Here is a 27,701-nt window from a genome sequence, read left to right on the forward strand (position 1 = left end):
GAAAAAAAAAATTTCATTCAAAATTGAATTTCTATTTTGCTAACCCGCATCGTACAATGGCATGTGTAGGGGGCCCACTTACATTGAGAGTATACAGGGCCCAGAATTTGGTGCTACGCCCCTGATGGTAGGCGATGTAATCATGTGGATTTTTAAAACTCAAATATAGTTGATAGGAAAGTGATTATATTAAAAGAGATGGTACAGGTTTAGCCTAACATTCCATATACATCTCCCCAGTTTTTCCCCTCTTGTTGTTTTCCTGTCTCCCGCTCCCTCATAACGTGTCAATCATTTCTGATGAGTTTCTTAATAAGATATTTGGAGGAGAAAAATAATAATTCCCATAATTTTCTATTATTATTGTCTTAAGCAAGAATAATATGAAAATTAATGAAAGACATACAATACAGTTTAATATAGCAAACACAGAGTTGAATGACTACAGTAGTACATGTAGTATAGTTCACTAATGAGGCATTTGTGGAATGTTTGCTACTTGATGTACTGTGGTTTTGTCAATTGATTACCCAAATTACACAAATTGTTGGTAATAGTTTTTCATTTTCTATTGCATTTCATTTTGCAGACGATTCTATCCAAAATGACAATTGGGGAATACATAAAGCAATTTTTCTTAAAGAGGCAAACAGACACAGGAAGTGCTTGTAAAACCAAGTTTTAGGCATTGTTCAAATAAGTACAAGCTAGAAAAGGAAGGAATAAATAAAGAGAAAGTTTTTATTATTATTATAATTATTATTATGATGATGAATCAAGGTCAAGTAGCGTCGAAAGAGATGAGTTTTCAGCTGTCACTTGAAAATTGTCAGGTATTTAGCATTCCGGATAGGGGTGGAAAGATCATTCCACCAGCCAGAAATGGTGAACGAGAATGTACTGGAAAGTGATTTTGAGTCTCTCTGTGATGGGACCACAAGGCGTTGCTTCTGATGAGGATGTAGTGAGTGGAAGAAGGCGGGTACTAAGCCTGTGGCTGTTCTATATGCAAGCATCAATGTCTTGAACTTGATGGGAACCTCAACCAGTAGCCAGTGCAAGGAGCTAAAGAGAGGTGTAACATGGGCTCTATTTGGCTCGTTGAAGACCGGCGATGCCACTGTATTCTGATTCATTTGTAGAGGTTTTTTTTATTGTGCTTGATGGAAGTCCAACCAGAAGAGCATTGCAGTAGTCCAGCCAAGAAATGACAAGGGCATGGACAAGAAGTTGTGCAGCATACTCCGTTAGAAAGGGCCTGGTCTTTCTGATGTTGTGCAATGCAAACCTGCAAGATCGAGCAGTCTTTGCAATGTGGTCTTTGAAGGTCAGCTGGTCATCAAAGATTACACCAAGATTTCTGACCGAAGTCAATGGGGTAATTATAGAAGAACCTAGCTGGATAGTGAAATCATGCTGTAGAGTTGGAGTGGCAGGTAAGAAAAGAAGCTCAGTATTTGCCAGATTGAGCTGTAGGTTCTTTCATCCATGCCAAGATGTCCGCCAGGCAGCCTGAAATCCGTGCAGCTACAGTTGAATCATCTTGTTGAAATGAGAGATAGAGCTGTATGTTATCAGCATAGCAATGGTAGGAGAAGCCATGTACCTGTATGATAGGACCCAGTGATGTAGTGTATATGGAGAAGAGGATGGGTCCAAGTACTGATGGCTGAGGAACCCCAGTGACCAGTTGATGTGCTTTGGATACCGCCCCTCCCCAGGTCAGCCTGAAAGACCTACCAGTGAGATAGGAGATAACAGTCTCAGTTGAATGGACACTCCTGAAACCTGACTGGTTAGTGTCCAGTTTTTTGTTCTGTGAAAGAAACAATGATACCCAGTTGAAAACAACTCATTTGAAAGTTTTCGCTATTAATGGAAGGAGAGAGAAAGGTCTGTAGCTATCTTTAAATTAAATGTTCAATGTAGGTTTTACCATAGAAATCATCATTCCTAGTCTGAGGATGTAAACAAATGTAAGGAGAGCATCCAGGGGCTCGTTCTTCATACATCGCAAATTACACATCCAAGATGATATCATCTCGTTAATCAGGATCTGGCTAATTTGGTTCTTTGAAAGCACCTGTTATTGATGATTAGCATGGCTGGATTGAGTTATCTAAGATAATTGCGCATCCATGGGTTGGTTTAAAAGGGGCTATATATTGATACTCGAAACCACGATCAGCAATGCAGCGTTTGGCTGGCTGCAAGACAGCTATGTAATGACATCATATAAATAAAAAGTCACCTGAAGAAAGACTGGACAAATTTCTAGACTTTTGTAAGTACATTTTTATTTCAATGTAGCAATTAGCAATTCATTAAATTTTAACTTTGAAACAGGTTTGTTACTTGACAGCATTAATTCAATTTCAAGATCATGTTCTCTGCATCTCCTGTGCTTCATTAAGCCACTCCCATAATAGCTGCCATCACTCAAATTAATGCACAACTCTACATTATCTGTATAGCATGTGTGTAAGACTTAAATACAATTATAAAGTAATCATTTTATGATGAATAAATCTTTTAGTGAGTAAAACTGTCTGTTTATAGTAATATAGACTGCACAATATTATTATCATATATTATATTTAAATACATTTTTAAATGATTATTATTTTTTAATTATTGTTCCTGGATCATAAGGATACTCTTGTAACAAAGTGACCGTGACTGAGACAGATTTTAAGTATCAATTCTGCTTAAAAAGATGCAATCTAATCCTGTTTACATGAAACAAGCCTCCTCCTGAACAGGTTTAAGCTTACAGACCTATTGCTATGACACCAACTCTGGGATGAGCTTCAAAGAACCAACCAATCCAAGATCATGCCAAATCATCAACAATCAAGTTAGCAATGTACGAAGAACGGGCCCCAGGTTGCCATGTATTGACTATTATTGTTATTGTAACTATAGTAATTACAAATTGCACTCAACACAGTAACAAGGATTAAGTAAACAGGGTCTCTATGCAGATATGAAAGTAGTACCAGTTTAATTAAGTGATGTTTTAACATACCCTTATTCTCTATGCTGTTTACACTGCCATTGAAACTTAATATGTACTGTATGCTCCCTTCGGCTTGGAATTTCACTCAGGATTGCAGAATACCCTTTGAAATTCACTTTGCAGGGAATCAACCTATACAGTACAGCTTTGCCATGGATGACACTTTATCTCATTTTGAGTTATTGCATCCTTTATAGTGATTATCAGACAGATTTCAGTGTGTGTGTGTGTGTGTGTTTTTTTTTATATGCAAAAAAGCTGTCTGTTTTTACTCATAACTTTTTCCCTGTAAATCCTTCAAATGTACAGTCTTCCTCAGGCAAACAATTCATCTGTTTCTCCTCAGATGAACACTCATTTGTCACATTTCACAATTAGCTGCAGGCATGGCATTTAGCTCATTGCATTGTGATTAGAATAACTCATTGTGCTTGTCCTCCACAGCATCTGCACACATGACTGCTGAATATTAGCATGCCCATTATTTGTCACTTCATCAGTTTAAACTGATGCTGAATACATTTGATGGAAACTATATTTGTACTGTGATTTGTGTGTGGCTGCCATCCAATATCCATCCCAGCCATTTATTTATGTCACTTGCTTTATGGTGCAATAATTTTGCCTGCACGACAGTTCACTTGGGGATCTTGGGTAGGCTGGTTAATGGGTTGGACTAATTAATTTTTTGAAGGGACTCACAGTAGACAGTTAAACTCACAGTTACAGAGTAGAATAAAAACAAAAGCTCATACCCAGAGGGCTACGAAGTCAAATCCTGTAACATGACAGTTACAGCATAAACCAAATGTAAGACCTTGGCATTTGACCCCCAATTTTCTCCTGGGGTAATGTGGTAGCAGACCTTTTGGTTTGACCTTAGAGCTAACAACAATCCCTGTGAACATTGTATTTGTGGCTTTAAGATGCTGACTACACTAGCTGTTGCAAATAGAAGCTGTCTGTCACACATCCAGTGTTATATGGAGAATAACACCATGAGAATAGTTCAGCTGATGCATATTTCACACTGTCATATGTTGATTTCTTATCACATTTCAGTTAAATTTTGGTTCAGTTTTGAGTCACTGTCTAGGTTCTTATTAATTTGTTTATTTATTTATTTATTTTTGTGACTTATAATTAACATAGCAGGGCCCTGTGCTCCATAGGGCATTTTTATACATTTCTATATTTGTAGTGTGTATAAATCAGTAACATTGTCACTTGAGTGGAAGGATTGTTTCTATCATAGTTCATATAATAACAAATACATCATTTTTATCACAAAGAATTGTTTAATGCAGAAATGATATGAAAAAGGTAATTGCATTCTTGTTTTCTACCAGAACAACACTATAGTGCTGAAATTACACTTTTCACCTTGTGAGAATCTTAAAACCTGCTTTCTTTTTCTCTCTGGTTTGAAGCCATTGACAGGATTTAATTTATGTGGAATATTGAGATTGCTCATTCTTCTCTGTCACAGCCAATATGCTGCATCAAATGATTTGACTGATGTGCAGCATCGTAATAATTAAGACAAAGAGCAGACATAGTGAATTTTTGCCTTGAACAAATTATTTTCCCCAGTGTGACTACAGTTTGATTCCTGGGGAAGATGTGTGCCATTGTGTGTCTTTTCAGGTGGAGTTTACATTTAATTTACACCAACAATTTCCAATGTGTTTTCAAAGCTAGGTTAAATTTAAGGTATTAAGTAGAGAAGGAAGGCATGTCTTCCCATGATGCCAGTAAATATTAATATTAAACATAATTTGCTCCTCAGTTATCTGCTTTAATGTACTGGCCAATCGCTGTCCATGGTGCTGAAACAAATCTATCTATCTATCTGTCTGTCTGTCTGTCTGTCTGTCTGTCTGTCTGTCTGTCTATCTATCTATCTATCTATCTATCTATCTATCTATCTATCTATCTATCTATCTATCTATCTATCTATCTATCTCAGACCAGAGTGTACCTAATGGCCCCCTCTATTGGTGGTGACTATACTAAAAAAAGTTTTAGCAAAGTAAGCCATCTTTGTTAGATTGTATCTCATTGATTTTAAATATTCAGGATAAGATCCAACCTGGTATTGACAAAATTCATGAAGATCTGCAATTCACTTAGAAACATCAGGTGATCCCTTGCTGTCTCCATATGCTGTGCTGCATTTGCCTTTGGCGTAAGTGTACCCCCCACACCCATCTGTCTCCCTTTCATTCACATCAATTATAGCAGCATTCAATAATAAAGAAACAGCTATAAAGTAATGTTTGCCTCTTCAATAGGAACTTCAATCCAATATATATATATATATATATATATATATATGGTTCAATATAATACAGATTTTAATGATGCACAGTGAAAGAAAGAGTTTTAATATGTGAAGCAAAGAGTAACCGAATTTGAGACTTGGATAACAAGAATTTAGTAGTGTGTTACATATGGAGATGAAAATGCTAGTAAACAGAAGAGAGTAATTAGTTCTGTAATTAGTTTTTTATTTACTTATTTCTCTCTCTATCCTTCTTGTGATCTGCTGGCATGAGGGAGGAGGGCTGTTTGTTTTTGTAAAATATGAAAAGCTTTAAATATCTTGAAAAAGTACTGTACAATTAGTCATGTTACATGAATATTATTAAATATTAATTTCGTAAATTATAAAGGAATTAATAAATTTTCTTCCCGATTTTTGCTATTTTACAGTAAAAATGCATTATACTGGTAAATCAAACACACACACATATATATATATATATATATATATATATATATATATATATATATATATATATATATATATATATATAAGTAGGTAGGTATGTTAAGTATCCGATTTTTTTTCTTGTTTATTATAAGACTTGCTTAAATTAAATTGAATCTACAAACACATTTGCGTTTAAAGAACAAGCACAGCTACAGTTCAACATCTCAAACCAAAGCTAAGAATCCCCAGCCGAATCCCTCTCCTCTTTACTCGTGTTTGGTATAAGGCTGCTGCTTCACTGTGCTGCCCCACACATCGGAAAGCATCGGCCGGCTGCGAGGATGTTTTCATAATGCGCATCACACGTGGTTCATAACCGCAATATCTAAAGCTGAGGGCAATGAAAAACTCGCCCAAGGAGAAACGAGAAAGAATCCGTAAACCTTCAGTAGGTGGGACGCGCGCGAGGGTTTTAATGCAGAGCACGAGACGATTTCAAATTGTATCTCGAGCGCATTGCAACAGATAGAAACGTAGCGCTCGTCGTTGTTCAGCAATTATCGTACTCGGAAACGTTCCCCTGGTGTGTCTTCAACAGAGGAGATGGGATTGCCGAGCAACATATATGTCTCAACATGCAAATAACCCTCTACTGTAAGTCTTTTCATAGTATTGCTTACGCGCGTTGCGTCTCGCTGACTGATGAAAACGCGCACATCTTCTTATATTCTTAATCTCAATTACTTATATCCTACGCATATTCTATAGACTGTTCAGTGAATGCTTGGTTAATTGCGTATGTCAGTTAAGAGACAGCTAGTTTTGCTTTCGAGCCCGAGATTAATGCGCGTAATGAAATGATGTTGCTTAGCTTCATTTTGGAGTGTTTGTTTATATGACGCGGGTCTTCCTTGCAGGTGAAAGTTTGTCGTCTTCTACGAGGGGAGATAAGGAACTCGAGTCCACACACGGCAGACACGCGTCTATCTAGCGCTGGATTGTGTCTCATTCGCGTCTTCAAAATGAAGAGAAGGCAAAAACGCGTTCTGCAGATGGCATTTCTATTCATGGTGGCTTTAATTTTTCTACCAAACGTCGGCCTTTGGTCAATGTACAGAGAGAAGAGCCTTATGAAGTCGCATGAGCCAGGAGAGCAGGTGAGTACAATCCTTTGACAGCTATGTGACTCGATCATTTATAGGTTAAATTACTGACAGTCAGATCTGGTGCATGCAGCCTAACCAAAGTAATTAATGAGCTTGGATAAGCTCGAGCGTACCTTTATTTTACTGTACTGAAAAAAATATGCAAATCTTCTGCATGCATTCTTGCTGAAGTTTTTTAGGTCCATATCAGACAAGCTATACTTGTCTTTCTTTCAAGTGACATATCACAAATCATTGTAGCGCTTTTCTCTACTATTACTCTCTACTATATAGGTGGTAGGTAATGTTGCTCTTTGAATAAAAGTTGGAAAGTGTTGTAGAACATAATTTCTGTATTCCAAACAGCATCAGTGTCTCACATTAGTTTGTCTTTTTAAAATTAATTTATTCTACTCATTGTTTAAAGGGTTGGAAAATGGTCAACATTATTGTGTTTGGCCATGTTTATTATGTCAAGCACCACTCTATATATCAAAGTTGCTTATTACCAAACGGAGAGTTGTTGTGCCCTGGAAAATGTGGCTTTTGAAATCTCATCTTCTCTAACTAACCCAGCAGTACTCTAATTAAACTTTTAGAATACTAAAATGCATCTTTATGCGCCTTGTTCGGTTGTTAATGAATAGTTAACATAACATTATTGTGTGTTTGCCTCTCACAAGATTATGCATTTAGGAGCACTTAAGAAGTCAGCAGTTTTGCCTTGAGGGAAACATAAATCACCAGTCAAAAATGAAAGAACGTTTTCTTGCAAGGCTTGCAGAAATGAAAATGATGAAGCGCTATCTCATGCTAATATTGAATTTTTATTGTTGATCTTCCGCTAATGCTTTTGGATAGAAGGAGAGAACAATTCAACCTCCTGAATGTTTGAGCTTCAAGAGATTCAGGATTATAGCATCATTTTCATAGGTTGATTTCCTTAATCACGTTTAGCTCTCAGAGAACAACATGGATAAGCTCATTTACTTAGCAACTGGCTGCTGCTTGTGATGAGAGTGATTCTTTCAGCCAGATGTCATTGTGGCAAATTTAGTCCCCTGAAAACATCTTGCATGTGGAAATTCACTTGGGCTGGGGTTGGCTGCACTCACTTACATACTCTGCTACTAAATTACATTTTTTTTCCTCTCAACATTACAGAACTAGCATTCCCATCTACTAATTTCCTCTCTCCTCATCCAGATGTCTGCACCCCTCACCAGCTGCCAAGGGGTGCTGTTGATTCATTTGATTCCGCCCTTGGGTACCTGGTTGCTTTTGGTTTTTGCAACTGCAATGTAGTTCTAGTGCTCAAGAGTAAAATGCTGAATCTGTATATTGCGTCTCGTAATTGCACCTCTCTCATTTGTTTTGCCGGGGTTGCATGACTTTAGCCTTGGGCGAGCACAACCACACAAATCCAGTCTCTTCATTAAAGTCAAATCTGTGAGCAGGCACCACGTTGGTGACAGGGCCAAAAATATAAGAGCACCTCATGCAGGGTGCTGTCCTTTCGCTCTCTGCTGACCTCCCCATTTCCGATTTCCTTAAAGAAGAATTTTATAGACAAAACATCCTTGCTCAGCTCTTTGGGAATTATGTAGAATCTTTAAGTTGCTTTAAGGCATTGAGACAGGTAGGTCTTCACATAGAAGCTCACCGAAACATTTGTCAATGCCTTAGATAGCGGGTTCAATATGCAGCCTCTGTCGTCTGAATATTTAATATCATCTAATGAAGTAAATCAGGCAGACTATTGATTCTCCAGCAGTTTTTAAGGGAATATGATTAGTGGATTGAGGAAAGAGGATGGGGAGGGTAGAGAAGGGAATAGGGATGAGAGCAGTCTGCAATCAGACTCAATTCCCTCATGTCACATACGTTTTGGACTCAAAAGCAGCTTTAGTTTACCAGCACAATAGAAAGATCCCAGTGCCTGTTATTGTGCACCTGTCAGAGCAGGAGAGATAATTGACAGCAGCGATATTGTGTCAATAAGTCCCCAAGAATCCTGGTGAATAAACCCGCCTAGTGTATCCTCTTTTATTATTTGATAGCAATTACCTATGATTGAATCAGTCCTCCGATCCCAAAAATCCTCCCTCAGCGATGTTAAGCGAGGTTTAACAAAATAGCGACAGGAAGCGTAGACTCATCGCACTGGGTCCCTTTCTTCTGGGGAGATGCATGTTGAGTTCTGTCCCTCGTTCCCCGTCAAAATCTCAGCTTTCTGTCCTTTGGGAGACAATCAGGTTGAATTAGCTCTGGCGGCCCACTCCTGGCGCGGGTAAACAGCATCTGTGTACTTGGGTGGGTGGTGCGCACAGCGCCAGTGCTACGAGATGGACGTGTGCTGATAAGCGTGTGTCAGGACTGATAACCTTCCCTCAGCTCCTAACAAGAGCCCACCGTTGAGCATGACATTGCCCAGGAGCATTATGAAGAGGCTGTCTATGCAATTCTATCTCACTGCGCCACTGCTCTTGAGTGTGTTGACAACAATGGGGCATGTAACTCTGTCACCGATAGCACTGTGGATAACAAGAGCTTCGTCGTTGTTAACGACCTGGAGTGGAAACATGATGACGGTGGAGGGCAAGATGACCTCGGACTCCTTAAGCTTCCCTGGATGAAGTTTTAAGCCGACCATGTTTATGTCATTCTAGACGAAGGAATATTATTGTCGCTTTCCATTTGCCAGCAAAGTGACAAGGGAAAGAGAGATGTCGTAATTGCAATTACCCTCAGTGTCAGAATACAGAGATACATTATGGTAATGCACATGTCAAGTTGACGGTAAGAACATGGATGAAGAGTGCACCAGATGATTTGAACTGAATTGTGGTCTGGGAACACTGAAATATCACACAAATAGTATTGCAGAGAGGCTAGATTCACCAAAGGATGAACATTGTATATTTCATATAGATCTTGTCAGTAAGTGTTGTAAGCATTCTTTGATGAGCAGCACCATCTGGTGTGACACGAGGGCAAGGTTCAATTTGGAATTGGAATGGGTTTGATGATGTTCAAGTAAATGGCCAACATTTTGGCCAGAGAAGGAACAAGTGTTTTTCTCCTCATAATTTCCATTTGGCTGAATATGAGGGAGGGAGTCTTAGCCAGCCAAGTGATCAGTACCAGGAGATATGATGTAATTGAATATTCCAATTTGAAGTGATATTGTCCGGTCTTCAAATCTGATAGAGCATATATCCTTTCGTCACAATCCCATGGCATTCTCTTATCGAAAGTCATCAGCATCACATTGTTTCCCAGTAATTGCATTCTTCCCCGAAAAAGGGTAAAGATAATTGGATTTCTTCGTGTTCAAAGAAAAATATCTTTGATGCCTGACTATTTTTACTTTGTTTTATATAGACCACTACATGCACAACACATTGTAGTATGCCAGAGTCAAGTCTAAAATTAGATTTTTTAGGAGCATTAAGGCTTTGCCTGGACTCTGACTTGAATGAGCTGGTCTCAACTACTCATGGACAATTTGGTCTTGGAATCAGACATGAGATGGACTTTGGGTGTACTCACACTGGACACGGTTGCCTTGTACCGAGCCCGATTCTCCTCTCTCCCCACTCCCCCGCTGGCCTGCAACTCACATCGCACGTAATGTTCTGGGTTGGAGCACGCTTACAGTACATCATTAAGATGCTACTTTTTGATTTGAAGAAGACAGAAAGAAAAGTGCTTTCACTAATAGACACTCCATAAGTATAACTTAAAAAATTTTATTGTTTTAATTGTACTGCTAGTATCAGAACATTATCACAGAGGCAGATGACACTAATGGAGGAATTTGCAGCTTTACTTGCACACTACAACTACTGTTCATCAGTACCATGAGAACCAAATCTGTTATAAAGCAAAAATATGCTCAAATTAATTGAAAAGTGTAACATCCAAGTAATAGTAGATGTTTGTTGTCATAATAATGTAGTATCTGTTCTATGCTCCGGTGTGATTATTGATCACACTTACATGCACACAGCACCCGAGCCCAATTAAATCTAATCAGTATAGACGGTTTCATCTGGCGCATGCGCCTGGACCTAAGTTAACTTCTGGTCTGTGTTGTGTATATCGGTATGGCTGCAGTGCCTTCTACAAACGCAGTTAAAGTCAAGGTGATGAATAGACTGAAGTTGGGCTCAGGTGGTTGTGCTACGGGATGTGTTTCCCATACATTTATTTATTTTTGGAGACTCGCCACGATTTTAAAACTGATCGATTTTCAAAAAGGCTTCGTTGAATAAACATGAGTAACGTTATGTACTGCACGTTTAATAATAATTCCTTACATTTATATGTTTAAATATCAAAACGAGGAACAGGTGTTTTTATATCGCTGTATTTCTGAAGGAAGACTTGCATGTTATATGCCTGATAAATCAGTGTGTGAGCGTACCAGCTCTGCTTTGTTTACAGCTGTTACTGGGGAAACTTCTATTTCTTGCGCTTTATGTTTATGCTTTAAAACATCTCCTGCTGGCAAAGAATGAATTTGCATTTTCATTAAGTCCACCTGATCCACGCAGCAAACATATTTTGTTTGTTATCAAAAAATATCTACTCTAGAGGGACTTGGCTGATGTTATTGATTCTATTTGGAAGTCTACCGGAAGTTAAGTTAGGTCCACAAAAGCGCGCATGCGCAGTAACGTTTGTTTATGTTGTTGCCGTTGAAACCGTCTATAGAGTGATCCCAAATGAACTCGACTTTGGGTGTCAAATGTGCGAGTGTGAGCACATCCATAAGTCCAAATTCAGTCTTGTTCGGAATCGAGTCCTACCACACTGATGCACAAACCTACCTTCCTTCACTCACTTAGGGTGACCACCTGCTAATAAGCCCAAGGGGGGACAAGGGGTACGTTTCTGAGGGACAATGTGGGACACCCCATGGGCAGACTCAGTGATAGTGGTTTACCCATTTCTAGCACATACCACCTTACATGGTATATTAATAATGCTCTATTCCCCTAAACATGTGTAATTGCTGATGTATGCTCATGACAGAATTGACAGATGCACTTCCACTTACGATTTACTTTAGCTATTTTATTAATTTTTCATTACAATTTATTCACTTTAAATAAATTATAATATAAAATTATAGGATTAAAATGAATTGTAGTTGCTCAACACCACAGGAAAAGTAAAAAAAAAAAAAAAGTCTGACATCACAACTCAAGGGAAGGGAATTCACTCATTCACTAATCCCTATATAGTGTATGGCAGTTGAGTTCACTATATCAGGAAGGAGTGAATAAATAAATAAGTGAACGGATTCGGACAGTGACGTATAACCTACACTGCGCGTGAGACTTGGAGCTGTTGCAAAAACATTGCCATGTGTACTTTTATATTACATCTACCTAATTTTAGAAAATAATACTAATAGCAATAATACTCAAAATTACTTTATATTGCAGTTATACATACCTCCACACACACACACACACACACACACACACACACACACACGCTTATGTTTATAATGGCCATTGCCATATGCATGATTGTTAGGTGTATACTGATAAGAATGAATTGAACTAATGTACATTTGCATAGTTTATGAATAAGTGTTTATCCACTGTAAAATAACCATTTTTTTTATTAACGAAGTGAATGGTTTATAAAATAAAATTGCACATACTTGTTTATTTATAATTATTTAACATTATTTAGTCAACATTGTGTTCAGGACTACTATACTATAAAACTGTTGGTCCTAATTAAGTAGCCGTCTTCTAATATCTACATAGTATGATAGATTTTATTCATAATTACAATATTTAACACACAATTCTAGGTTGCTTACAGTATTATTAACAGATCCTATAAACCCTTTAAAACAGAAACTATAGCTCATCATACTGACCAGGGCAAAGAGGCCTGATCAGTTGGTATGTACTGCATGTGCAATACTTTAAAATATATATATTTTAATATGATAATATTCACACAGACTAAGCAGCTTAAAATAATTAACAAAAATATGCGTCTGGATGGTAGTAAGTGAGATTACAGGTAAACATAATAGCTATAAAAAGTATTATGTATCATTATGTATGTCAATGCAGTTATACGTTATGTAAGTGTCTGTATGCAGCAGTGTGTTAATCTTCTCTTTATTTGTCCTGAGGTGATCTGAGAGCTCTTTGTGTTGAATTATTGCCATTTGAACTGGCAGATTTCACTGACTTCTCCACCCGAGTGATTGTTATCTAAGGAAAGTGAGGTCTGTTATATTTTATGGCTCCTGAGCATGTGGAGATTTATGGCATGAAAATCTGCCGTGTAAGGTGATATTTGTCATTCGCAAAAAAAAAAATGTAATGGTGTGGCCCAGTAAAATATATATTATCATCGGACCTGGGTGAAAGTGGAAGATTATGCAGAATGTGTGGCTAAATCACAGTTTAGAAACAGCTTTTGATGATTTTTCCACCATCAAATGGTTTGTTTAAGCCATATATTGGCTGGGCAGCGAATTAATATTTAAGACGTTCTGGCTTGCATTGTAATTTACCCTAATTATGGGAAACTGTGGAGACTACTGAAGAAGTTTTTTGATAGGTAACAAAAAAATCAGAGCATAGTTAATGATTATTGCTTTGACGGGAAATTATGGCATTTGGATACAGATCATTTAAAACAGAAAGCAGGCAGTTACATTTGAAACTAATGAAGGAAATCAAAGAAGCTTTTCATATCCTCATTGTGAACGCGGGACTCAAGGTTATGTCATTTTTTAAAAATGATTTGTGTTCTTGCTGTTTATTCATCATCCAAGCCCCAGCCCCTCTCTCAAGGTTAAGGGGGAAAGGTCATGTGAAGCAATACAGTTCTTCTATTGTTAGAAATTATGATTTACAATCAATCCCATCTCTTTGTATTTAATAGACTTACATGCTCTCTTGAGCTGCCGTTGTTTGTTTTTGTTGTTTTTAAGTAATATAATCACTCCTATGTTTTCTCACCTCAAAATCAAACTGAGTTAAAAAGATAAGTGTAAGTGTGATCTTAAGTGTAAGAAGTGATAAGTGCGTAAGTGTCTTTCACTGTCTCATTAATTTTTTTTTTTAAATAAAATGTAAATTACAGTTGCAGTTATTGTCCATCTGGCTTTGGATAAAAGCTGAGTAAGGTTATAACAGAATAAATAATATAATATAATATAATATAATAATATAATATAATATAATATAATATAATATAATATAATATAATATAATATAATATAATATAATATAATATAATATAATATAATTTGATTGCAATCAATCAAATAAAATGGAACTATGGACAGTCTATAGTCCACACTGTACCTGTGGGAAATGGTTCAGTTTTCCTAAGAGTAATTGGAATTTCCAGATCATATTTCAAAAGCGAGACTATTTAAAAGTCATTTCATGAACTCCAGCAAATGTTTTACCTTCTTACCATTTCAAATGAACCTGATTAGGATCTTTTAATATTGAGAGAAATCCTGCAGGCTTGTTAGAGGCTCTCAAAACTACATTTTCAAATTCATGTATTCTCCTTTAAAAATTAACTATTTCTCCTCTCTCCCTTTGTCGCTCTCCCTTTCCCTTTAATTTATTGCGAATGGACTGAAAAAAAGTCAGCTAGGCTCACTAACAAGAAAGACCTTGATGCTTATTAGGATATTGTTTAAGTCATTTTGAAACATTATCCAATTTAATTAATACCCCACAGAACATCTTTGATCCCTTAATGGGGAAAATAGACTCTGACTATGATTAATGTTTACTAGGTGTTGTCAGTGAATCTTTATTAGAAGCTGGAGGTGTCTTTCCATTATTCTAGATGCTGAATTCATCAGAAGGAGGACCCCATGCTCAGCAGCCATACTGCACAGCTAGACAGATGATAGAACTAGAGAGGGAACAGCTTGAGACCAATCACACCACTGTAGGGAAAACTGAGACAGATATTATTTTGTAAAGTTGGGAGCAACTTGCTGCCCACAGCACCAATTTATTTTAAGGCGAGGCCAATGATGTATGTGCCATAGAGGAATGGATGGGGGTTGCTAAGGAGGAGAGGTATACAGCAAGATATGTGACAAAAAAGGTAAAGAGCAAACAGCTATTATTGGGATCATCATCCTCCGAGAGTTGCAGTGACCTGAAGTCTTATACATGTGTGCTTGTTTTTTCATTGCGGGTAGTTTGTTTGTACACTTCTATGAATGTACATAACTCATATATATGCGCGTGTGTGTGTGTGTGCTCTTGTTTTTGTGACATATCAGGACACAACTCTGTATAATGACATGGGTATGACACAGGTATTACAAGGAGAGGGTGACTTATGAGGGCATAACCCATGTCCCCATTTTTCAAAACGCTTATAAATCATACAGAATGAGTTTTTCTGAGAAAGTAAAAATGCACAAAGTTTCCTGTGAGGGTTAGGGTTAGGTGTAGGGTTGGTGTAGGGCCATAGAATATACAGTTTGTACAGTATATAAACCATTACGCCTATGGAATGTCCCCACTTTTCACAAAAACAAACATGTGTTTGTGTGTGTGTGTGTCAAGGGCGTAACTTTGGGTCTACCATTGGGGGGGTTAAACTCGCGGCATATTTATTTATTTATTAATTTGTTGTATTATTTTCTTGTGTAAAAGGTAACATGCTAATTTGCATAATTTAATTATGCAATCCCCCCCAAAACGGGTGACTGTATTGGAGCAAACAGCAGTTACAATTCAGTGACATTGGTTCTACACAGTCCCTGGCACCCTCTGGCTTTACCTCATAGGACACTGGCAAACGAACATCTAGCTAGCCAACTCCAGTCACAAAACAAATCATCAGCTAACTCAGTGTTTCTCAAACTTTTCTGCCATTCCCCACTTCAGAGGTAGGAAAGGGTTTCGAGCCCCACCTGTCCCCAATCACCCCAACAAAATGTTAATAAACTAGGCTTTAAGTTTAACTGTTAAAATGTATTTTATTAACATCACATTTTAAAAACTTAACATCAAATAACAGCATTAAAAATTTTCAAATAAAGAAAATGAAAGTGCAATTATATTATCACTTTGCATGAAATAAGACTCAAAATTAGATTAAAAAATAATAATAATTGTGTTTGCATTTAGCCTCTGATAACATCAATACAAGTGTGGACTAAAATTAACCTAGTTGTGCTTTGATTCATTTTGACACTTTGCAAAATCCATGCAAAAAGAACAACAAAAAAACAAACAAAAATAAAAATAATCTCAAATTGAACCAGAGGTGGTAAATTCCTAATAATGTATGTATTTTTTTAGGTATTTTAATAAGATAGATACCTAAAATACGTTGCGCATACAGCTCAAGTAATGCGATCGTTATAAAGGTGTTTGAACAACAAAACACATCCACTTGCACATATTTGACAATCGGAATATCAGATATATCCTGCTATAGCTAACACATTTGTGAAATTTTGAATAAAAAAGGAAATAAAAGCAGATCATCAGTCATTCAGCACTATTGTGGCTACGGTGTGACAAGCAATGAATGGCGCGTCTCCATGGGAACCATAAAGCGATACTACGATCAATAACGGTAGCCTTGAAATACTTTTAAACTTACGTGTGAAGAGGTTAAGTAACGTCAAGGCTTACATTTAAATGTGTCTTTGTTTTGAGTGTATGGTCAATAAATATAGGAATTAAAAAGATGGGCACAAAACCTGTTTGTCATGTTTCTATTCCCCACACTTTGAGAAACGCTGAGCTAACTTAACAGCTAACTTAAGGGTACCTCCGTTTGGTCAGGATTTTTCTTTTTTCTTTTTTTTTTCTTTTTTCTTTTTTTTTGGCTGGTGTCGACAAACAATGAAAAATCGTTGTCTGGCTGCCTTTCAGTGTCCTTTTCATCTTTCCGTCAGCTTTCTCCAACCATTCATCCCATCGACTGTGCAAAATAGTGAACAAACTTGGTACTGAAAGCGGGTTGGGTAATACCAGAGACTTTGGTAATACCAAATCGGTGCGGTGGGCGGGGGGTACATTACAGATTATTTAAAATATGATACTATCTTTCTTGCTTGCAAATGAAATTAATAAAGAAAATGAACAAAAGTATTCATTCTGAATATTTCATATCTATTTTAATCTGAATGATGTGATGATATTGGGGGGGTTATATTAGCTGGATCTGATTTTTGGGGGGGTCATGACCCCCGTAACCCCCGTGCAAATTACGCGCATGGTGTGTGTGGTACCTTAGTTTTCATTTTTAATCACTGCATGTCTATTAGAATGAACGAAAGGTCCATATATGACCTTGCCATAACGATGGAGAAAGATCGGGTTCCTCTTCACATGATTAATTCTCAACATTATTTCAAGATATCAAGGGCTATCATGTGTGTATGTAAGCATAATTACCAGCATATAAACTTAAAAATTCCTAATTTGCCTTTCCACAAATTAAGGCCATAAAAGGGTCTTAAGTCAAAGCAGAAAGTCTTAAATTCATAAATTCAAATGTGTTTTGTGACAGCTGGTGCCAATGCCGATATCTTGGAAAGCAGGGTAATATAAAGCCGATATGATTTTTAAAATTATTATTATTAATACTTAAGACATTTGAAATCATTTGACAATGGATTAAAAAGTAAATGTGTAAAAAAACATGCTTATACTTTAGATGACAGTATTTTTCACAAATAAATAAATATTTAATACGAATATAATTAAAAAGAAAGTAAACACTGTAACCAACAGGGCACTCTGTATTCTGGGAAGTTGTATGCACTGGGAATCATATTTTTCAAATAAAGCCAGGGTAACACTCTTTTACATACAGCACACAGTGAATATGACATGAATATGACAGTGGGCAAATGCATAAAGCGCCGCATAATTTGAAATCACGAGTTTAAAGTTTAAAGCATTCAATTCACACACCTCGACCGTCACACATAGAACACACGATCATGCTGGATAAAAATGCACACTTCACAAGATCTCGCAGCTGGATTCGACTAAGTTTAAAAGGTTTGAGAAATTAAATGACCATTAGTCAGTCAAATATTTGTTTAAATTATATAAATGCGTATTTGCTTAATGCTGACAGCAAACGAGAAAGTATTATAATGTTTGCCTTTCTATTACTAATAGGCCTAATATAAAAGCAATTGTTATAATACTTTCTGTATACATTGATTCCTTTGTTTAACCATTCTATCTGATTATTAGACCGACTTCTATCCATATTAAACAGAACTGTTAACTACTACGACGAACAAGAGACAGAGTATGAGCACTGTGCACGCTTAGGTGCTGCCACTCTCAGTGCCGTCAAAATAAAAGTCCCGCCTCGAACACATCGGCCAAGTAGAAAAACTTATCGGCCGATGCCGATATTTGAATAATGACAAATATCTGCGATATATCGGTCGACCACTATCACGGTTCAATGTTGTATGCACTGCAAAAAAAGGATATGAATTATTGTTTTCTTTTTCTTATTATATTGTAGTTTTACTTCTCAAGGAAATGTATCATGATTTAAGAATCTTTGGACATCTGCACTTGAAAACAAGACAAGAATACAGAGAAATAACTTTTTTGCAGTGTGATCAGAAATACAGTAAAATTATTAGTAGTATTAATATTGTAAAAATGAACAGAAAGCTAATGGTGATCTGTTAAAAGTTGTATTTTTAAACTGTGAAGCTAATTTGAGATATTTACATTAAGAGAACAAATCGATGCATTGTGTTCCCTTCAATTTATTCCTTAAGTTTTCTTGACATGGTCTTAAAAAGTCTTACATTTACCTTGATAAAATTTGCAGAAATTGCCTCTGAAACTATATATTTGTACTGTTAATGAAAATTGGGTGGTTCTATCACTATCCAATCAAATATTGAAGGATAAAGTCTAGCCTCACAATAATTCCTGGTGAATATTCCATTTCAATCTAATGTACACCATACGTCAAATGCATTGTTGATGCCATTTTAAGTCGCACTTGTTTTACCTTACAGTTATAGTCTGTCTATATGGTATCAGTGTCAGGTGTGCTGCTGCTACAAGTGCATAACTGTCTTGAAGCCACATGCAGCACCAGCAATTGATCCTTTTGAAAACGTGCCTTTGTGTTACTCAAATTACACTTCAGCTCTCTATCGATCTGAATGCTGGCTGCAGCCTTTGTGTCGCGTAGTGTTGTTATTAAGCTAATTTATCCTTGGAATCACCAAGCAGAAAGTTAAATTAAGTGTGCTGTACAGTTAAATTACCTTTCCTGTACTCAATAGTTTATACATAATTTTTTAGACACAGAATCGCTCTGCAGGTCTACATCTGCCATGTTGCCAACTGTTCATTATGTAGAAATAAAGCACAGTAGACACATGCATCAAAGCCCTCGTTGACACCTGGCTGTTCTCAAAAGCTCTCCAGGTCATTAGAAGACAAGCTCCTCTCTCCTCAGGCTGCTGCTCCTTTGATTTCCTGTTATTTATGACATCATGTGAACTCATCAAGTCCATCCTAATTACACATCACTCTTAAGATTAATGGCCAATCTCAGCCAGATGCATCTGGCAAGTTTACCTTTTTCCCACACGACTGATGGATGTTTCCGTGGCTCCTAGAGATTCCCTGCAGCCACTGGCTGGAGGTTTATTAGTCAAAGAATTGGAACAGGCGCAAACACCCTCATTCGGCCTTCAAAACACGTCTGGACCTACTTGAAAACAATTTCTTGGCTGAAGCCGAAGTGATTTGTCTCACCTTTTTGTCCCGAATTAATTCCTTTCACTCTGTTCTCCCGTGATGATCACTGTCTGGTTCTGTGTCGGTTCAAAGTACTAGTACTCGCTTTCTTTTAACTCAGTGCTCAGAGGACATTTTCTCCTGCCTTTCATGCCACTGCTAATGTAGGATCATTACTTTAAAGAGAGATTTCAATGGCACTCACCTTAAAGGTTACGTCTAAAGGGGGTTATTAAATGCTGCATGGGTGAAAAACTTGATGATGCTTTGAGTGAGTCCCATCTCTCTAACTTACAAGGCCTCTTACAGCACTAATGGTGACATGAGCTCTTAATTACTTGATAAAAGTCTTTAATGTTCTCCTGATGTAACCTCACAGTTCATGTATTGCTTTAGAAAATGCAGATATCTTCTTTCCCCCTTCACTTTCTGTCCTTGTTCATTGTGGTTGTTGCTTTGATGTTGCAGCTTTATTGATATACATTTTTGTTGTTGCTCTCAGTTCAGCTCCAAGCTAAGACAGAATACAACTTTTTGGCCCCATGTTCTATCGTTGTCTGTAAAATCACTGGATCATGTCCTAATTAACAGAGACTAAGAATAATAAATAAAAGGTGATAAAAAAAAACACATTTGCAACACTGTCACTACTCTTGAGTAGAGGAGAAAGATTTTAGATGTTTATCAAGTAGTTTTTTATGAATGTTTTTGTATATCAAAGGCAGTTGTTGGCTGGTGCAGGACCACCCTGAAGTATGAGATTTTTATATGTGCCAAATATGCTTGTGCGATTTCTGGTTACAGATGCTTTTGAGTTAGTAACTTGAGCTGTACATGCCATGGTTCTACCACAGTTTGTTTTAAACAGACCTCAAAATTTACAGTATTCATGTATCAACAGCAACTTTCAAAATGTAAGCAATAACAACATTTGAGATGTACAAATGTGCATCTATTCTTTATTCTTTTAGGTTAATCAAATGTTGAATTCATTAAGATAATCATTCAGATTAAATAATATACGCACAGTGGCATCACATTTATTTAATGTATTTTCCTGATTTGACATTGCTGCATTATATTCAAATCGTTTTGAAGATTTACATCACTTTACCCAAGCCTAAACTTTAAAGTGAGATATACATGGAATATATTCAGATAAAGTCAGATTAAAAATAGGTAAATCTCAAATAAAAATACAATGAAAAACAACAGCAAAAGCTGTTAGAGAGAGGTAATTAAACTTCACTTTGAAAATTTGCAAGAATTCCCTGAGGTAAATTGTCCACGCCTAAATTGCCCTATAATGCAATAAATAAAAATTTTCAAACATAGCTGTTGTTCGAACAGACATTCAATTGGCTGAAATCAGTGTAGCCAGCAACTTAATTAATGAAAAATCTTTCCAATCTGATCTGTAAACATTACACTGAATATTTCAACCAAATGCAAAATTATCCTTTAAATTTCATCAGCTGCATGAAAAATAATAGTGTACTTGAATGTCTGTGTTATGCATGATGCATCCCTTATTCTGTTGAGTAATTGCACCTGCACTTGTGCATATTTGCCTTCCTGGTGGGACATCCATCTAGAATTTTTCAGTCTCAAGGAAGCAGAATTGGTGCCAACCATCAATTCCATCATGCCAGCACAGCATGCCAATTTTTTTTCCTTGTGGATTCTTCTAAATTGGTAACAAAAAAGCCAATCTCAAAATTATCATGTAGAGTGGTAAAAGGTGTGCAGTAGACAGAGCTTGTTTAAGTGCAGCAATGTGGTCCTCTGTTGTACCAACGCCTCTTCTATTTGTGCAATAGGCATATACAGGGTATAAAAAGGAGTTCTAGAAGGTCTAAGAGGCCCAATTTGATCTACAATTTACCCATTCTCACAGACAGACCCCTTATAACAGCTCTTTCAACTGGCAGCAGGTGCTAATGCACAGGGGATGCACAAGATCGAATGGTTTTATATGAAAGCTCGGAGAGATGGATTCAGGAAGCCCCCAAGTCTTTAAGTGCTTTGTATTCGTGCAAACTTCACCATAGAAATGCTTCAGGTAAGCAAATTGGAAATGACAGAGACTATTCACTCAAAATTAATCTGGCGAAAAAGACACAGAGATTTTTTGAGAAATGATTTAGAGTGCTACTTAGCAGAGTGGATTATGGGAGGCAGGTGCTTGGATTCCAGTAGCAGCTCTGAGGATTTTGCCGTCGTTTTTCAACTGTGTTTGTGAATAATTTAAAAACAAAAGCATTTCTTTATTAAAGCCTCAAAGAGTTTGTGGTGGAAAAAAAATTAAGAACACAAGCACATCCAAGTTTGTCAAAGGGGAATATTACTAGAAGGATGTGACATCGACTTGACAATAGCAAAAAAAAGAACTGCTGGCAGCAATGTTGGGTATCACTCTCCCACAGGGATGCAGGCTTCTGATAGTAAGACTTTGTGGCAGAGCACAGGTGGAGCTTGCCGAGGTTATTAATGTAGTGGTTGACTTAAGTTTGCTGTGGGTAATCTACATGTAGGCCTTGTCCCAAATGACACCATCAGTAAACTTTGAATCAGTGCAGCATAAGCTGTCAGATTGTAGTCTTCTAGAAAACACAAGAATGCATGATATTAACAATATGTACTACTTATGTTTTAGAAAAAAAATATATATATACATATATATTTCAAATAAATCAATCATAGTCAACAGTTTCTGGGATTGAATAAATTCCTGGGACTAAAATTAGATGGCATTTTAGTAAGAGTAAAATTTATAAATATGACGAAAGGGTGACTAAGCTAAAACAAAGGCTAAAGGCTAAAACAAGGGCTATGAGGGGAAAAAATGTGTAAAAACTGAAAAACTGAAGAAGAAAAAAACACCTGTTGCTACACGGTCACACCTGTATGGAATGGGACAAAATGGTCACATAATTGTTTAACACTTAAGTCAGCATGAAAACACTGATGTGGCATTTTTACCTAAATGAATGGCATGTTTAACTGCATTATCAGCTGAGATCATTGAAACAACCGATTAAAATTGCTTTTAAAGAAACGCTACGATTGACAGATGTACGATTGACATCTAGTAAGAATATTGCTAAAACCCAAGAAAAGCTGAAACACTCAAACCCACAAGGCCTCAATTTTGCAAAGCCACAGTGCTTCTTATTTCTCCATGCCCCGTATATAACTCACTCTTACAATACAACAGGACTCACATTCTTCATTTATGATGGCCTACATCTGGGGCTGAAGGAAGTTGTCTGTCCTCAAGAACTAGACAAAACTCACAGTAGTCCAGTGTTTCTAATTTTCTTCTTGTGTTCCAAAACAGTGAAGTTGGCAGCAATTTACAAGACACAGATGAACTTTTGTTTTAGACTCTAGTCTCCTGATTGTTTCTCTTTTACCTATTTTTCCCACACAGTAGTTTTCTGGCATGCCATCAAGCTCTGCTTTCCTCACATTGATTACAATAAATTTAGCAATTACTGACTCGGTCAAGACTGGAATGGGGTGGCTCACGGCACAGTGTGCTGCCTAATTAAAAGTGGTCAAAAAAGTGCAGTGGTGGATGCCGCTTTCAAAATCCAATTCTGCCTTCAATATCCAATTCTATTGGCTGCTCTAGAACTGAATCATGTAGGAAGAGTGTCACTCTTGAGAGGGTTCCCCCAGTACAAAGACAAATCAAACCAAAGAGACAGGGAAGAGATAACAGAGCCTTTTGATTTCATTTACAGTTGTGAAGCACATGTCTGACTTCAGCTATTTTTATTAAAATATATAATTTTTTCATTACAATTAATTTTATATATATTTAAGATTACAATTAGAGCTGTCACCATCAATTAGTCATTGAAAAGGACAGAATTCCATGGATAATGTTTAAATTTTTTTCTTCATATTAGTTTATTTGCAACCATTTTAAAAACAATTACAATGTGATTGTAACTGGAATGTGAAGCAATGTCTTGATGTAAAATGAACTTGTGAAGTTAACCTGAACCCTGAATTGTTCTGATCTTGAGATACAGTGAATATGGCATTCAAACATATTAAAGGTCAGGTTTTTGAAGGTGCAACTGTCTGAAAGATACTTGAGGAGAAACTGAAAGGAAGATGGTGCAAACAATGAATGAAGTATAAAGGAAAATGACTGTATGGCCAATTAGTATGAATAAACTTGTTTCATCAAAGAACTACTTAAATCTGAACATAATGACCATACTGATTTGACTCTTTCAGAAATATTACATTCAAACTCTAAAGTCCTTTTTTTCAACCCCACATTTTGCAAGCTTGTTCACCCTGCAATTCTTTGCTGTTTTTCTCCTCCCTTCCTCATCGCCCTTTCTCTTTTTTCTACAGATAAGCAAGCAGATGTTTTATACACTGCCAGCACCGCTATCTAATTATGTCATTTAGCAGCGCTGTCCAAAATCCCCATTGCCTGAGCTCTTTTTCACATCTTCCTCCTTAGAGCTGGTTTTCAATGTCCTGAGTCCTTTCTGTCAGCCGCCGCTCCTCTGCTGGCATTGTGATTGCTGGTGCTCTATGCGCTTTGTTTGATAAATAGAATTCTTGTCTGAATGGCCTACAGTAGGCGTCAGCAGTGGTGAGACTGAACTAAGCGAGGTTCCATAAACAGGCACTGCTGATGAGGGCAAGGACAGTTTAAATTTGAGTTTTGTGTAGCTGTCAGGAGCTATTCGATCAAGCTGGCTGACATTGATTGAATACGCATATGTATTGGTGTCAGAATGCCGTGCATCTAAACATCACATTAAGTCAAGACATGAGTCTGTAAGTGTCATCAACAGCATCAAAGTAACACGTTCTGTGATGCACTGGGAATTCAATTCTCCAAGGTTGTCTCTAAGGAATGAGAACAACTTTGACAAAAGAAGGAGAACTATCATATTAAAAACATTGGATGTCCACTGCATGATACATCATTATCTGAGAATACGGGATCATCTCCAGTAGGTGCAGCTAATGAGAACATCTGCACATCAGAGCATTGCTTCACATAGTGCGTGATGAGTTCAAACAATAGAAGGAAAAAGACACGTCCAGTGGAGCAGCAACCATTGTGTTCTGATCAACCACATCACTTGCCCTGTGTCTGCTGCAAGAGATCAGAGAGCCCATCTTGTGCACCTGTGAAATAAATAAGCCCCATGACAATGACACACACAAAGATGGGAAAAATGGAAATGCCTTTTGAATCTGACATCAGAATTGTGGCAGGGTGCATAAATCTCTTACAAAGTTGGTAATACAGTATATATTTTTCTTCTTCTTCTTTCTGGTCATTTTTTTAAAGTCATTGACAAAACTGCTAGTTGGTCAAACTAGTACTTAAGACAAAGTCGTAACATAGTGACTATTTTATGCAACTGGCCCTTGTTTACAGTCATAACTATGTCATGAGCAGTAGAGCAGTTTGAATCATGTTGGTCTGTAAGAGTCAGAGTTTTAGTAATAATGTCTAAGCTCTAATACAGTATGCAATCAGGAAATGTTACTGGGCAAACTTTCTGTCAGATTCACAAAACAGGAACAATATATTAGGGATGTAACGATTACCTGTTTAATGATAAATCACGATCAAATTCCCCACGGTAAGTATGATCGTTTCATCTTTTTATTATCATTAAAACTGTATTAGATTACCGCAATTTGAACAACTGGCGATAAATGAATACTGTCCATCATAAAGCACAGATTTCAGTAACAGTCTCATGTGCACACAGCAGAGTAGTTTCGTTTTGAGTCTAAACAGGGCGGAAAAGCTGGGAGGTTGTAAAAGAGTGAGGGAATAATAAGGAAATTATTCAAATGAATATATGAATTCTTTAATTATATGAATGTGTCTTCTGAAACGATTTGATGGCATTTTGTTTTCATCTTTGTGTGGTACCCGTCAAGCAGTAAATCTTTACGGTCTGACTACGCCACCCCCTGATGATGGGCAGGAGGACCCACAAGTCTTCCCTTAATGTAGTGTAGCTAACTCTATATTTTCCACGCAAAGGGACAGTTGACAAGAGGCAGATATATCGATGTATTCCAAATTTATTACAATTTAGTACAAAAAGTGTGGAAAAGTTCTTAAAATGGATCTTAAATACTGCTATACAATTGGTGGATTCTCCTCAGTCTAGGAAGGTCGGATCAGCCAATGCGAAACCCCTGCTCAGGAGGACCCTGGTGAGACAAGAAGAAACAGGAGACAGCAAGCCAGCACCAGAAGAAGCATGCAACACAGCAAGCACCACACATTCAAGATCTTCAGATACCATGACAAAAATCTCACACCGTGTTATGGTTATAAATACACCCCAAACCAATGTCTCTAACAATGTGGTCCCTTGGCAAGAAGGGGCAAAGCATCAGTGTGAATCTGGCCTTGTACAGGGATAGCCTAAGCAGAAGACATAGTTAGAGAGGAGAACCACCAGCATTGATGGCACCAGAAGTTAAGGAACAATGCTACTAAAAATAGGGCACATGGGTGGTAGGTCCAGAAGCAAAATCACATCACACAATCACACAAACAAACCAACAAAACAATAAAAAAAATGCATATTAATCACAAGAAAACAGTGGCTGGCCTGGTCCCTTTTTGGAAATAAAAAATCATGTTAGTTGCCAGCCTCATTAAACAGCATAGTCAACTCAAACATGGCTAGAAAATATAGGCCTACTTTTCAGTATGCTCAACTGTTCCACGGCTCATTGATATAAGACAAAGGTGAACATTCCGTTGCTACAGACAGAAAAAGTATTTTTAAAACATGTTCCAATGCAGATAAAAAAAAACACTCAATGTACATATTAAAGCATTTACCGATGCAGCCCAGCAGCTCAGGTCACAATGAGATGGATTACAACATATTTTAAAACTCCATGCAGAAGCCTGTGTCCTCCATGAAGAGTAGACACACTTCTAGAAATTACCCTGATAAAACAAAATAAATATAAAAATTCAAATGGCAGTGATTAATCATGCTCTACCATTACCAACAGTACCTACATGAAAAGGAAGCCCAACGCACACAACAGTGTCCAGCACCAACACAAAGAGAATCTGCCTTGCAACCAGCAGACACTTATCACTTCCTAATTGGTCATGTGACTTTTCAAAACATCATGTGATCCTGGGTGTTGTGTGAACGTGATGCAGCTATGTTGTGTGCCTGCCTGTGTAGATCCCCACACTCACTCCTCCCAAAAGGTGTCGTCGCCCCCGACGATCAAACCTCAGCCCCAAGGAATGCAGCAGCCCTTACCACCCCCACATTGGCACTGGATACTGTGGACCTTGGCAGATTGTGAGGATTCTTGTGTTTTCCAGCTGTTACCCGCCTGGTGCGTCTAAGACCTGGTGACCTGTTTTGAAGGTGGGGGTGCCCTTCATCACTGTCATCAATGTCAATGTCAATGTCACCTTTATTTATATAGCGCTTTAAACAAAATACATTGCGTCAAAGCAACTGAACAACATTCATTAGGAAAACAGTGTCAATAATGCAAAAATGATAGTTAAAGGCAGTTCATCATTGAATTCAGTGATGTCATCTCTGTTCAGTTTAAATAGTGTCTGTGCATTTATTTGCAATCAAGTCAACGATATCGCTGTAGATGAAGTGACCCCAACTAAGCAAGCCAGAGGCGACAGCGGCAAGGAACCGAAACTCCATCGGTGACAGAATGGAGAAAAAAACCTTGGGAGAAACCAGGCTCAGTTGGGGGGCCAGTTCTCCTCTGACCAGACGAAACCAGTAGTTCAATTCCAGACTGCAGCAAAGTCAGATTGTGCAGAAGAATCATCTGTTTCCTGTGGTCTTGTCCTGGTGCTCCTCTGAGACAAGGTCTTTACAGGGGATCTGTATCTGGGGCTCTAGTTGTCCTGGTCTCCGCTGTCTTTCAGGGATGTAGAGGTCCTTTCTAGGTGCTGATCCACCATCTGGTCTGGATACGTACTGGATCCGGGTGACTGCAGTGACCCTCTGATCTGGACACAG

The 27,701-nt window shown here is 37.5% G+C and overlaps 1 protein-coding gene across 2 annotated transcripts in view; it reads left to right on the plus strand.

The window, feature by feature from the left end:
• Positions 1-6,025: 6,025 nt before the first annotated feature.
• LOC132142555 (polypeptide N-acetylgalactosaminyltransferase-like 6) overlaps positions 6,026-27,701 on the plus strand; it is a 189,934-nt gene continuing 168,258 nt past the window's right edge. For both annotated transcript variants that reach the window (XM_059552509.1, XM_059552510.1), the window contains exons 1-2: positions 6,026-6,389; positions 6,653-6,892. In XM_059552509.1, coding sequence (XP_059408492.1) covers positions 6,758-6,892 — 135 coding nt within the window. In that variant the 5' untranslated portion in view covers positions 6,026-6,389; positions 6,653-6,757. The remainder of the gene's footprint in view (positions 6,390-6,652; positions 6,893-27,701) is intronic.

This window comes from Carassius carassius, chromosome 6, assembly GCF_963082965.1.
Source record: "Carassius carassius chromosome 6, fCarCar2.1, whole genome shotgun sequence".
Taxonomy (NCBI): Eukaryota; Metazoa; Chordata; class Actinopteri; order Cypriniformes; family Cyprinidae; genus Carassius; species Carassius carassius.